At 37.0% G+C, this 14,283-nt stretch overlaps 3 protein-coding genes across 4 annotated transcripts; 2 read left to right on the top strand and 1 right to left on the bottom strand.

Moving 5' to 3' along the window:
* Positions 1-50: 50 nt before the first annotated feature.
* Positions 51-4,199, bottom strand: LOC109001886 (pentatricopeptide repeat-containing protein At5g15280, mitochondrial). The gene has a single exon (XM_018979378.2). The coding sequence runs from the start codon at positions 4,133-4,135 to the stop codon at positions 320-322; it is 3,816 nt and encodes a 1,271-aa protein (XP_018834923.2). The 5' UTR covers positions 4,136-4,199; the 3' UTR covers positions 51-319.
* Positions 4,200-5,539: 1,340 nt separating this feature from the next.
* Positions 5,540-7,232, top strand: LOC109001885. 2 transcript variants are annotated; one of them, XM_035694505.1, is made up of 2 exons: positions 5,540-5,931; positions 6,231-7,232. In XM_035694505.1, the coding sequence occupies exons 1-2, from the start codon at positions 5,624-5,626 to the stop codon at positions 7,102-7,104; spliced, it is 1,182 nt and encodes a 393-aa protein (XP_035550398.1). In that variant the 5' UTR covers positions 5,540-5,623; the 3' UTR covers positions 7,105-7,232. The 2 variants fall into 2 exon arrangements, with proteins under 2 accessions (XP_035550398.1, XP_018834922.1); XM_018979377.2 differs by having other exon boundaries at positions 5,540-5,940.
* A 1,536-nt stretch (positions 7,233-8,768) lies between these two features.
* LOC109001884 (protein FLX-like 2) lies at positions 8,769-13,177 on the top strand. The gene is made up of 5 exons (XM_018979376.2): positions 8,769-8,866; positions 10,685-11,264; positions 11,646-11,791; positions 11,893-11,990; positions 12,453-13,177. Exons 2-5 carry the CDS (start codon positions 10,705-10,707, stop codon positions 12,954-12,956), a joined length of 1,308 nt encoding a protein of 435 aa, XP_018834921.1. The 5' UTR covers positions 8,769-8,866; positions 10,685-10,704; the 3' UTR covers positions 12,957-13,177.
* Positions 13,178-14,283: the final 1,106 nt, after the last annotated feature.

Raw genomic sequence — 14,283 nt, 5'->3', positions numbered from 1 at the left:
TGTTCTACTCTATCCAACGGGCTTACAAAATGTAGAAAGTCTAAATTGTATTGCAGTGTAGTACATGCATTATTTTAGCAAAAGTACCGACGGCAATGGAAACATATTGCAACAAAATGGGTGTTAACACTTCTCAACAAAGTTTAAGCTTTCAATAAGACTGTCTGTCAAACATGATTACGTCCACTCCAATAGCCTCACGCAAAATAGAGGTAGTAAAACCAGTACGCTCAGAAGCAACCGTTTGAAGTTTCTAGGGAGAGCCAACCACAGCCTAATAATTGAATAGAACTCAAAAGCCCAGTTTGATGTTGCTGAATTATCCCAGTTCGGCCTTGGAACCCCTTTTGCCAGCAAATCCACTTACGGAAAGCAGACTTGACAGAAAGCCCTGGTTGTTGTTGCAATCGTCCTTGTCACTGGAATTGCTTAAATTGCTTATGAGAGACCAGTGTGTCTCAAAGTCTGGATCATAACCCCTATGTTGCATCACATGCATGAGCTCCGATGCCTTCTTGATATTGTTTTCTAAGCGATACCTATTAACTACAGCACAGTACATCTCCCTTGTACTTTCACCAACCTGAAGAATAGAAATTAGTAAATTTTCAGCTTCTGCAGTTCGCCCATTTTGGCATAAGGCATGAACAAGCATGCCGGAAGTTTTGATGCCAGGCTTAAGATCCCTATATAACATCTCAGTATAAAAATCCATGGCTTCATCCAATCTATTTTGGGTACAGAAACCTTGAATTACTGAATCGTAACTACTAGAATTCGGGACAGTTCCTTTCTTCAACATTATGTTCAGAAGATCAACTGCCTTGTTCAGTCTATCGTGCAAACAGAAGCGCTTAATCAGATTATCATAATTGATATTGTCAGGAATAAGACATTTTTCAACCATCCTGTCCAACAGATCTTCTGCTTCATGAAGCTTACCAAGAGAGATAAGCCCCTCAACAATTGCATTTTGAATGATTGAACCATGAACCCAGCCTCTTAATTCCATTTCTTGACTCAAGTACAAGGCCTTTCCAAGCTCCCCAGCACCACACAGGCTGCTTATTACTGTTCTCAAGCTCCGATTACTGGGCCTAAGTTCCTTAGAAATCATAGTAGACAGACAGTGTGCAGTACTTGATACATCTTTACACTGAGAGAACCCATAAATAAGAAAATCATAAGTGACTTCATTGTGCAGTAGTTCCTTTTCTTGCAATTGATCTAATATATTCTTGACAAGTGAACTGTTCCCCGTTGCGAAGAGATAGAATATGAGAATGTTGTAGATGATGAGATCGTGAGACTTGCTTTGTCCAAGCATAAGCGCCGTGAGATTCAGTGCATGAGGGACCCTACCCTCCAAAAGCATCAAGCGCACCAGATTCCTGTAGCTCGAGATTGAGAGATTCAAATTTTTTCTTATAAAACCACCTAGTAGCTCCCAAACTTTCCTCAAGTTTTTCACTTGACAATGCCCTTGGACCAGCATGTTATAAAATTCCACAGCTGAAAGCAGCCCCTTAAACAGAATATCCTGGAATACAGTGGCCACTTCTTGAACATTTCCTGTCATACAAAACCCTTTTACAAGTGCACCATGTAAAGAAGATGAATCTAAAATTTGCTCCCTTAAAGCAATCTCTTTTAAGGCAATAGCTTTCTCAAATCTGCCAACCCTACACAGCTGAGGAATTAATAAAACAGACACATCCAAGCAAGGAACTAAATTCTTGGCTAGCATTTTGTCCAACATCATAAAGGCCGCTGGAAATTTTTTCTCCTTACACAACCCTCTTACAACATGGCTATAAGCCTCACGATCCAAGATGAAACCCTGCTTTAGAAGTTCATCCAGCAATACATGTGCAATTCTTGTAAAACCAGAAGCACAAAGATTTTCCAGCAACACTGAGAAAATATCTAACCCTGTGGGAATGTTATAAACCAGCATATGCTCAAGAAGCTGTAATGCTTCCTTGAGCATTTCTCTCTGGCAAAGACATCCCACAAGAGCTTTACAATCCTTCAACCCTGGTAACCATTTGTTTCTTTGAGCAACTTCCCAGCAACAATGAAGGTCCTTCAAGTTCCCTTTCTTACATGAACCCATTATTAGAGCAGTGTACGTCTCATTCTTGGCAATTAAATGCCTTTGGAGCATTCTGTCCAATATTATTTTCCCACTGTTTATCAATCCTTTCTTGCAGTATGCCCGGACAACCAAATTGAGAGTTTCTTGGTCCAGCTGATCAGCCAACTCTGGCATTTTCTCCAAAAGTTTAGCGACTGCCTTGATATGGGAACGGGATGAACAAAACCCTTCTACTAATGCTGAGAAGACAGAAAAAGACAGTTCTTGTCCCCAGTGAACCATTTCATTTACCAGTAGCAATGTAGTTCTAAAATTTCGATGACCACATTGCTCCATTATAAGTGTGTTAAAATTGGGTATCATGGAATCTTCAAGGACCCTGGTGACTGTTTTTTCATAATCGTCCAGGTCCGTGTCTAAATAAAGACCATTCCCAAGATTATCAAGAAACTCTGTTTTAGAAAGTCCGATATTGTTGTCCCTTCTCAACCTCACAGCTAATGGATCGAGCCCCAAGACCCTAAATGCTTTGGAAAGTGGATCCTCTAATGAGGAGAGCTGAATAAAACCATGACTAGCCATCTGGCAAACTGTCCTCTTCACTTCATCAAATTGTCTAGCCTTACAAAATCCAGCTAACAGTATTCTGAAAGTTGATATATCAGGGGGTGTTCCCCGATCCACCATTTCATGAATAATTTCCTGGGCATGCTTCCACATACCTTCCTTAAACAACCCACTGATAAGAGCATTATAGGAACATATATGGGGTTTCAGACATTTGGACAGCATGTCTGACAAATAAAAGAAGGCCTTTTTCAGTTTCCCTTCATGGCAACTCCAACCAATTAAAATGCCAAAGGTTATTTCATCAGGATTGAAACACAAGGCTTTCAACTCTTGTAAAAACACACCTGCCCTTTCTGTGCCAAAATTGAGACATAGACAATGCATAATCTTATTTCCAGCAATAACAGTTGGAACACACTTCATGCGAGCAAAGAAACTCAACAGATCCTCAAAGTCCTTCTTCTCACAGTACCCACGAGCAATTTCATTAATAACAGAGCTACTGGGCTCCAAACCAGAAACCAGAGCCTTCTTGGCAAGATTTCTTCCTTCCTGAATATATCCGTTTCTACACAGTAGTCTGATGACATTCTCAAAACTAGCCTTCTCCGGATCACTCAAATTAGCATTCATCTCCAGCATATCCCAACAAACTCGATTCGCCAACTGAATTTTCTTCTTTTGAACCAAGAAATCAAGAAGAACACGACAACAGGCCACCGATGACATTAAACCTCGCCCCCTCATTCGTTCATACACCACAATAGCTCTTTCTAATTCCCCATCACCAGCATACCCTTGAATCAAATTACAGAAAATTTCAAGACCATCCAATGAAATTCCTTGACTCTCAATCGTAGAAAGCAAGAATTCAACTTCTCTAAGCATACCCGCATGAATAAGCAAGGAGGCCATGACCTCACACGACCGAGGGAGATGCTTAAAACCCTTATCCTGTTCATTCGCCCGCTTGAAGATTTCCCACAAAGTCTCAACCTTCCTAGCTCCAATTCTAACTTTCCCGTTCTCAGATTGAAAACCCAATAATATTCCAAGCACGTCTTCGGGTTTCAGCACCGAAATCCTAATAAACCTACGCGCAGTATTGGGCACTATATCGGATATATAGAAAATGAGGTCCTTGACAGAGGCATTAGCAAAGTCCTTGCCTTTCTTCTTATCAAAAAAATGGGAATAATTCAACATGACAGACTGTGCAAAGCCATTGAATTTTACAGAAGATAAATCTAAGCGGGTATCGTTGTTTTGGAGTTTCGAAGATGATGATGATGATGAATCAGTGAAAGAAGTGGTGGTGGTGGTGGGTAAGGTTGAGAAGTGGTAGAAGAGAGAACGAACCTGTTTGATGGGGGATCTGTGAGAGTGGATTATGGTGGAGAGGAACTGGAGCATGTGACTGTGGAGAGCTCTGGTGGTGGTGGAGGTGCTGACGAGTCTTGGTCTCATCTATGTACAGCTGCATTGTTTTCAGAGGTGAACGAGGGAAACTGTAGACTCAACTACGTCTCACAGAATTTATTTGTTTTTCCTGATAGTAAATTGTAACGGCGGCGATACGATCTTCTACGTCAAAAAAGATATAATGAATTAATTTCCGTAACACCCTCGCTAACCTCAAACTTGTGGATAACATTGGTAACGCATTAATCGTGTGCATTGTACAGTTAGGAACTTTTGCCTTAATACGATTTTAATATAATTTTGAAAGCTTTTTATAAAGGATTTACAATCTTAATACTTTAGGGTTAAAGTGGTTAGAATTCAGCAGTAAAGATAACTTCTTTTTTTTTTTGATATATTGGATAAGGGAGATTCGATCCTTAGTTCTTTTAATAAAAAATCAAGATATTGTCAATTGATCTAAAAAATAACTATATTACTTAAGATTACGATTAATTTACAAGCATTTATGTGGCTCGTGAGGGATGGAAAAAGTGGTGTTCATGGTCTTCGTGACGACTATTATATGACCATGAAGACAGGAAGGTTGAGTTTCAGCCATCGTTCAGAATAGTAAGAGCAATGTAAAATTACAGAGGATGTAGATATACAGAGATGTTGGCGTTTAATTGTTGTAGCAAAGTTTATCTTGGATTAGAAATTGAGAGTAGATATATAGGTTATTATGGATTATACAAAAATCCATAGAATTGAATTCAAGAAAGAAACAGAATGCCTTGCCTTCCATGTTTAGGATTCGAGATATTATAGTCGCATTATACCATATGACTACAAGATCATTCATTTTAATGGGACCGAACTAATCACACCATCCATACAGGATCTGACACGTTTACATCTTTCCTTTTAATTTTCAATAATGCAAAAAAGGTAATCAGCCAATTGAACGAAGTTTATTGGACCAAGTTGGAACTGTGTACTGTTGATATTATTATTGTTTTAGATGAAATATAAAAGTTGAAAAAAATATTGTTAGAATATTATTTTTTAATATTATTATTGTTTCAAGATTTGAAAAAAGTTAAATTGAAATTTAAAAAAATTGAATTATTTATTATATTTTGTGTGAAAAATTAAAAAAATTATAATAATAAAATAAAATCAAATAAAATAAGATGAAATATTTTCTGAATCCAAACGGACCTAAAAACTAATACAACCGACCGACATTGATAAAGTTGAAAATAAAGTGAGCAGTGTTTATCTCATTTGCTTTATATACCTTTTCCCAATTCAAATTGAAAATGTGTGGCAATTGGCATACTTTGATATATCATTCATTGATTCTACTATTAGAAGTACAAAAACTCAATATTCAAAATTGATATATCATTCATTCACAATTCCATTATCAAAGGTAATACTCCACTTTCAATTCTTAATTCATAAGATATCAACCTGATAAGTCCAGTCACCCCCCGCCCCTCTTCTCCTACTTCCATTTGAGAGAGAGAGAGAGAGAGAGAGAGAGAGATGTACGTGACAAGGCCTCTTTCCATGTACCGGAAATCCCCGAGCACCCTTTCAGAGCCGCCACCTGATGCTCCATATTCTGGTTATCTTGTAATTACAGATGAAGAAGCAGAAGCAGGAGATTCATTTTGTTGGGGCATATGCAAGCGTAAGAGAGTTAAGAAGCTACCATTCCCCCAAGATAAGATCCTGACCATTTTTCATTCATCCGAGTATGGAGAAACGACTACCACTAAGGTTTTGTTTATCCCAGTTCTTGATAAGCCTCTGTCTTCTAATCGTTACTATGTTATCAGAGCAAAAGGCAGGTACAAAGGGTATGCTCTTTACTCATAGATACTATCTTATAACCTCAAATTACAAATAAGCCTCTAGCTCTAAACTCAGTTTCAAGTTCGACTTCATGAGCAGTGCTCGACTCTGCAACCTGTTTAATTTGACACCAACGATGTTATGCTATGTCGTATTTATTAAGCAGTTTCTATGCAAGGGAGTGATATATTTGTTGCAATGCAACATTACTAGTATATTATATATGCATGCATGTAGGTCCGTAATCCCTCATACATAGGTTTATTTTACGGGTTTAATTCTGTCAATCTTACAGGAAAGTGTGCAAATGTTCAAGAGAGATGGATGTCATGACATGTTGCTTTAGTGACATCTTGAGGGACAAAAGACCAAAACCTTTCAATCTCAGAGATCTATACCAACAAGTTCAGATTCACAGCCATCAAAGCGGAGGTTTCTTTGCCAAGTCTATAGCACCGGACGGTATTCCTCCAAAATTCCTCAGAAAAAAAGGATGGAAAGTCCGCGGCTCAAGTTTCTATCGATTACGACTAGGGGAAGCTCTAGGCCTTGATGCCTCGCTTCGGGAACTTCTCCCGGATTTCAATTTTCCCATCCTTAGAAAGCGTTCAGCTCCTGTTGTTGTGGGGAAATGGTATTGTCCGTTTATATTTGTAAGGGAGAAAACCAGAGTAAGGCGCCAGATGAAGAAGACAAGGTTTTACACCATGACTCTAGAGCAAAAGTGGGAAGAAATTTACTCATGCGGGAATGCTAATAGCGAAGACAATGTAGTCATCGTGAATGCTGATGTGCAAAGAGAAGTGACTTTAGTTGCCAGGCAGGAAGCGGTGAAAGATGATAGACATGCCCAAAATGGGTTCATTTGGTTTAGAGTTGATAATTGCCAAAATGGCAGGAGAGGCAGAGGAGTTGTGGGTGTGGGTTTAAGTCATGCAATTGTAGAGAATATGAGGTGGGTGCAAGAAGCAGGAGGGTGGGTTAATGGAACAGAAAGAGAAGTGAAGGTGGAGAGGGTTGAACAAATTACTAGTGAGAGTGAGTGGCAGAGATTTGGATGCTATGTGCTGGTGGAGAGTTTTGTTTTGAGGAGAATGGATGGAAGTTTAGTGCTGAAATGGGATTTTAGGCACACTCATAGGATTCGATGCAAATGGGAACACGATTAGTAATGAATTTCTGACAACAAAAATCCTTGAAACAGTGTTTCCATTGTTCATGTGAGTGTCCATTGTGCACCTCTATTGTTTGTAATGAACCCACCCTTTGTATGTAATGAACCCACCCTTTTACTCTACATGATGGACTGCATGTAGTTGTCAATTCTGAAGCATCAATTACATAACCAGCATACAAAGTTTTCTGAATCCTAATCTCATTATGGAGGTTATCGAGTTCGATTGTTAATTTTGAATCCAAATTCTTGAGAAACTTGCAATTAGAAAATAAGATTGATTTTTTTTTTTTTTTTTGTCTACTAACATTTGGAACAAGGGAGTAGTGATACGGCAGGGACGATTCAAGGTATATCAAAAGAAATGTATCAGTTACAGCAAAGTCCTAGAAACAGGGTTAAAATACTCATGGTCCATGAGTTTCACACATGTTGCCAAAAAAGGAGGAAAGAACATGATTTGGCCTAGGGGTGTCAAGTCGTGTTTTCGGGTCATGTTTGTGCCGTGTCAAGTCATGAACATTCGATTATATAGGTCAATCCGAACTCAACCCATTAAGCTAAATGTGTCAAACTTCCAAATCCTAACCTAACTCATTTAGATAACGGGTCGTATCGTGTCACCTATTTTGACCCATTTAATAATTAATTAGAAATCTGTTAGTACGACACGACTCATTTAAACCTGTTTATTTCATGTAAATAGGTTGAATTAAAACGTATAACTCATTTGACCTAATTAACATAATTTTACATAAAAGTTACAATCTATATTTATTAATAACCACAATATCTTAAAAAATATATCATTATTTTTCAAATTTTAATATATAATAAAACCAATATTATAGACTATACAATAATAAATATGAGCATAAGTCTAAAATTACAATATCAATAAAAAAACAATAAAAACATAATCATACTGAAAAATACAAATATTACAACTTAACAATAATAAAATTTTAATTTTGAAATAATTCTAAACATATCAAAATGGATTGATTTCGTGTTAAACAGGTTGACCCGTTATTGATCCATTTATAAATCGTGTCTTAATGGATCAACCTATTTTAACTTGAATCCGTTAACATTAAATCTGAACCCGTTAATTTCGTATTATGTTCGTATTAGATTCACAGTTCGTATCACATATTATCACTCATAATTTGACTTTCATTACCAATCAACTCACAAACTACTACCTTTGTGTGTTTGAATGGCTCGCACACTTAAATATCTATATAAAAGATATGGATGGAATTTTTTTACGTGAATCCTATCCCTTAGCTGCTTATATAAAATTTAGTTTTTATTCATAACTAATTAAAATAATTTTGATCACAATTAATCCAATTATTTAATCTTTAATATAGACATGAAATCTGCTCACGTGTTTAATTCAATTCATTGCGTGGATCTAAAACATTGCTAGATCACAAGGAATTACTCAAGTTTTTACATACAACATTCATTATTGTATTTGTGGGAGAAAAAATGGGAAAAAAATAAAATTAAAAAGTAAGATAAGGCCTTTTTTTAATTTTATTTTAATGCTTTTGGCTCTGAATATCTGATTCAGAAAAAAGGAGGTTAAAAAAAAAATAAAAAACTGGTGAAAAACGTCGCCGTTTCTGACCTTTAGGTGCTTAATTGCCTCTAATCTTGAAGAGGGATTGGCTGCGCCTGCGTTAGAAAGAAGCTCCAGAGGTCTCTCTCCGTGTCTCGAGTCGATTTCCACTGAATGCTCGCTTCAGGTACGCTACAACTACGTTTTCATCCATCTTATTCTCAGTACCCTATTTTCTGTTTTCAACTTAGAAAACAACCTTACTTTTACTCCCAAAATTACATTTTTTCTTCTCTCTCAATCTCTTTTCTGTTCGTCACAGCGTGGTAGAAATTTCTCTCTTTAATAATACCATCTTATGTGATTTCATAGTCTATATTTTTGGCTGAGAAATTGCAATATTCTAGGTGCATAAGGGTTTGGGATTTTTTTTTTCTTTTTTAAAAAATAGCGCTTGAAAAACCTAAGAATTGATAAGAAAATACGTATCGTGTTCGTAATAGCGCTTGCCACTCGATTGAAATCTGGTTCGTCATAGAGCCTTGCGACTGGTTTGAATTTGGGCTTGGGCTTAGAATGTCTGGTCTAAATTCTAAGTGTGTCAGGGTCATTCCAGTGTCAATCTTTGAGCTTCTATGTTTTCTTGTCAACTTCCTAAAATTATTTTGATTTCTGATATGCTAGTTAATTACTCCATAACCTGTTCATTTTTAATCTTTTAGGGGGTTATTATGTTAAAGATATTGTATCGATATATTATGCATGTGTCACCTCAAATAGAAATTTAAATTCTGAGGATGAAGAGATATAGTAGTATTTATGCTAGCACGCATAGGCGATGCTCTTGTATATGTCCTGTATACTTGGTCTCTTGCCTATTCTTATGATCAATAAAATCTTTGTTTACCGGCCATATCTATGGGATAAGTTAGTTTGATGATTTGAGCCGCATGGTCTAGAAATTATTGCAGATAAACTAACTTTCTCGTATCTTGTTCAGTTATTCTTATGGAGTTTCGTGTCTCCACCATTTTAAAGTACCATTTGGACTTCTAAACACCCATATTTTGAAGTCTCCAATTTTGTTGCATGTATTGGCTTTGCACTTGAATCTTTTCATTCCGTGTACTTTGAGTAATGCCTGTCTTGGTTTTTTAATCTCTTGGTTTCAAAATTATCTCCTTTTAAAGAGTTGTCATGATTGGTGTGTTATTTGTAAAAGGGACGGAGAATCAGTAAATCACCTTTTTCTTCACTGCGAAGTGACAAGATTCTTGTGGAATGAGGTTTTGAGTTGGACAGGATTACTTTGGGTAATGCCTAGAGATGTGGTGGATCTGTTGGTAGGGTGGAAGGGTTTGAAGGGCTGTAAGAAGGCGGCGAGAGTTTGGAAGATGATTCCTCCTTGTCTTATGTGGTGCATTTGGCTTGAAAGAAATGGGAGATGCTTCGAAGATAAAGAACGCTCATTGGGAGAGCTTAGGGATTTGTTCTTGAGTACTTTGAGTTTTTGTGTTAAAGCTTTTGTAATGGAGGATAATTTTCTGCTTTTGTTTTAGTTTTCTGGTGTTAGTTTCTTTTCTATTTTTGAAGTTGTAGGTATTTCCTTTGTATACATCCTGTGTACTTGGGCTTATGCCTATTTCTTTGAATAAAATTATTACTTATCAAAAAAAAAAAAAAAGAGTTGCCATGCTGTTAAAAAACCAAGATATTAAAAAATGTAGAGTACTTGTATGTCCTTTTAAAAAAAATTCCCCTATCATGGGCTTAATGTTCATGATTTCCTTGTATCTATTTCTGCTTCCTAGCTAGGTGTTTTCTCTTGTATGCATCCAATGTGCTTGGCTTTGCCTATTGATATTAATAATTTTTTACTTATAAAAGAAATTAAGTTACTGCTCACTTCTCTTGCCATGGAATCATCTTTAAAGTAAATGTTTTGCAACCTATATTGTGATAGCCCTGCATACCATATTTTCATTAATTCCGTTTCCTAGTGCAGATTAAAATTAGCTGCTCAAAATGGATAGCAAAGGTCGAATACCACCTCCTCATCTAAGGCGTCCTCATCCAGGACCTGGAATGGTGCATCCAGAGCCATATGGTCTGGGATTACACCCTCCACCCGGTGCCTTTCCGCCCTTTGATATGTTGCCTCCTCCGGAAGTTATGGAACAAAAGTTTGCTGCACAACATGTGGAGATGCAGAGACTTGTGACTGAGAACCAAAGGCTTGCTGCCACCCATGGGACTTTGAGACAAGAACTTGCTGCTGCGCAGCATGAACTACAGATACTGCATGCTCAAGTAGGAGCTGTAAAGTCTGAGAGAGAACAACATATGAGGAGCCTTATGGACAAGATTGCCAAGATGGAATCTGAACTGCAAGCTGCAGAGCCTGTTAAGTTAGAGTTGCAGCAGGCACGGTCAGATGCCCAGGGCCTGGTTTTAGGAAGGCAGGAACTTATTTCTAAACATCAACAATTGTCTCAGGATCTTCAGAGGGTCCACTCAGATGTTCAGCAGATTCCGGCTCTAATTTCAGAACTTGAGAGCCTCAGACAAGAATATCAACACTGCAGGTGCTTAGTGTTTTTCTTTATTGATTAATTATAGAACTTGAATGAGTTAATTGAAGTTACTCAATTTTGTTACCCTCAAGCATTTCAGCCCTAAATTATATGACAATGAATGATATTTTAGCATAGTGATTTTTTTTTTTTAAATTTTAATCTTATTTCTACTTCTGTGTATTAAAATTTGTATTATTTATATTTTGTAGTTTTGTAAAGGTATTAGGAAAAACTACTTATAAAAAAAGAAAGAATTAGACCTGCCTTGCTATGGAAGACTTCAACTGCTGATCTTGGAGTGCTTTTCCAGCATGATGTATATGTTTCTCCTGATGATGTTTCAGTTGCAGATGGAAGAAAACATGACCTTCTATTCTTTTGGTTATGCAGGGCAACTTATGATTACGAAAAGAAATTGTACAATGACCACCTCGAGTCACTTCAGGTGATGGACAAGAACTACATTACCATGGCCAGGGAACTGGAGAAACTTAGAGCAGAGTTATCAAATACTGCCAACATTGACCGAAGAACTGGTATTTCTACTATTTAATTCACTTTTTCATCTAGAGCTCTTTGTTTTCTTGAGTTTCGGATGGCTCGTCTTTTTTTTTTTTTAAATAAAATATAATTGCAGGCGGTCCTTATGGTGGCACACCTGGAAAAAATGAAAACGAGGCTTCTGGGAATCCTGCGGGGCAAAGTGCTTATGAAGATGGCTATAATATTCCCCAGGTGTGTCATCCTCCACATGCTGGTTTTAACTTTTGCTGTATTAGTTATTTTATGGTGCACACTCAGGATATTATGCCTTAAACTTTTCACATTTAATTTGAAGGGGTGAGGACAACTATTTTCCAGCTTGACATAATAAAAACATGTATTAAATTATTAGTCTTTATCCATCTTCTAGACTCAATCTGTTAACCATTCCTCGATCAAAAAAAAAAAAAATCTATCTGAAATTTGATATTGCTTGAAAGTTGCATGGGAAGTTATCATTCTTGGTACATTTTAGATGATCAACAATGATCACAGAAACAAGAAGGCAAGTTGGGCAGTACTGAACTGGATTGGAAGAGAACTCACTTCTTCATAGATTGACCTTTTTAAGTTTTAGAACTGGATGCGAACCTTTTTGCTACTTATAGTAGATGGAAGTGAAAAATGTTGTTACAATTTGCATTGTGTACATAGGGACGTGGCCCTCCTCCTGTTGCTAGTGGTGGTGGCAGTGGTGGCGTTGCTGCTGCTGCTTCTGGTGGCACTCCTACTTACGTTGGAGTTCAATCGGGGTCTGCTTCTGCACGGGCTGGCTATGATGCACTGAGAGGACCTGGTTATGATGCATCTGGAGGACCTGCTTATGATGCACGAAGGGGACCAAGTTACGATGGACAGAGGGGACCTGGATATGATATGCAGCGAGGACCCAATTACGATATACAGAGAGGAGCTGCTTACGATGCACAGAAAGGAGTTACTTACGATGCCCAGAGACCTGGTTATGATCCACAGAGAGGGCCTGGTTATGATGCATCCAGGGGTGCTGGCTATGATGCACAGTCCAGAGGTGCTGCTGGGCCTCACGGGCATGTGGCACCTGCAAACAATGTGCCTTATGGGTCTGCGACGCCACCTACTCGTGGTGCAACTGCATACGAGGTACCGCCCCGAGGTGGAAACCCTGTCAGGAGATGAGTGTGATGCATTGCTCCAATATTGACGGCGTTCATTGTGGCTCAGTTATATGTGATTGTTCACAGTTGTATCATTGATCCGCTAAATCTTTGCAATTTGCTGTCTCCTATGTATTCTCACTTTCTTAAAGACACCCAAGAGGGGCAAGAATTTAGTATCTTGCTTTTTGCCGACTACTTATTTTGATCATACATAATGCTATTTGCAGTAGTCATTTCAGACGATGGTTTAAGATAGACGAGTTAAGGAAAAACATAAGTCTACTACGATTCTCAAATTCCATGCCCCCGGTGGCTGGTCTTTTTAAACGAAAGTTGGACCGGAGAAGGTACTGCTATAACAACGAATTCAAACCAAATAACAAGGACTAGAGAGAGAGAGATGGAAAAAGAAGAAGAAGATGCACATAAATAGAATTGAACCGGGGGAAGGGAATATGAATTATATAAATAGAATTGTCCAATATTAAGATTCGACTTCCAATATCTATACTTTCCCGAAATTAATTCTTGGATATTTATATATGTTCTCAGTTATTGAGAAAAAAGGGAGTTTGGAGGGTTCTCAAACTTGTTTGGGAATGAGAAGTGGGTCTCTCTCTGTTTTTTTTTTTTTTTTCCTCTTAAAGCCTTTTTAAACCAAAAACAAAAAAATTTGGCATAGATGAGTTGACAAAAGTTTTATCGATTCATTATTAAAAATTACTCTTTTTAATTTGAAAATAGAGATAAATAAATAGTCATATATCCGATTCGGGCAGAATAATTTCCTTCCGAGTTGAAAAGAACTTCAACCCGACAGCCGGTGATACCGACATACCGTGATATGTTCAATCCATTGGGTCTAGGGATGTAATTGGTCCAGTTTGATACGATTTTAGACATATTTTAGAACCGAATTGATATATATCAATTTTGAAATTTGAAAAACCGATACCACACCAGTTACACTTACATCCTAAACCGATACTTCCGATTTTATTAGTTCCAATCCGATTTGGTTCGATTTTTCAGGTATATTATATAATATATACATTATAATATATAATAATATAATGATAATATATTGTTGTATATTATAATATATATTATAATTATATTATAGACTATAGTGATATATTATAGTATATTATAATATATAGTGATATAATATTAGTATAACTACTAATACAATAAAGTTATAAACTATAGTGATAATATATAGTTATTCATATATAATTTTAAAATTTAAAATTATATTTGTTAGTAATTTATCATATAAAAAATATTTTTTACTAGATAAAAAATTAAAATAAGAACCGGTCCTATGTTATAAAAATTAAAAAGTA

This window comes from Juglans regia, chromosome 10 (genome assembly GCF_001411555.2).
Source record: "Juglans regia cultivar Chandler chromosome 10, Walnut 2.0, whole genome shotgun sequence".
Classification (NCBI taxonomy): Eukaryota; Viridiplantae; Streptophyta; class Magnoliopsida; order Fagales; family Juglandaceae; genus Juglans; species Juglans regia.
The sequence above is the reverse complement of the archived record's forward strand: the minus strand, read 5'-3'. Positions and strand labels throughout refer to the sequence as shown.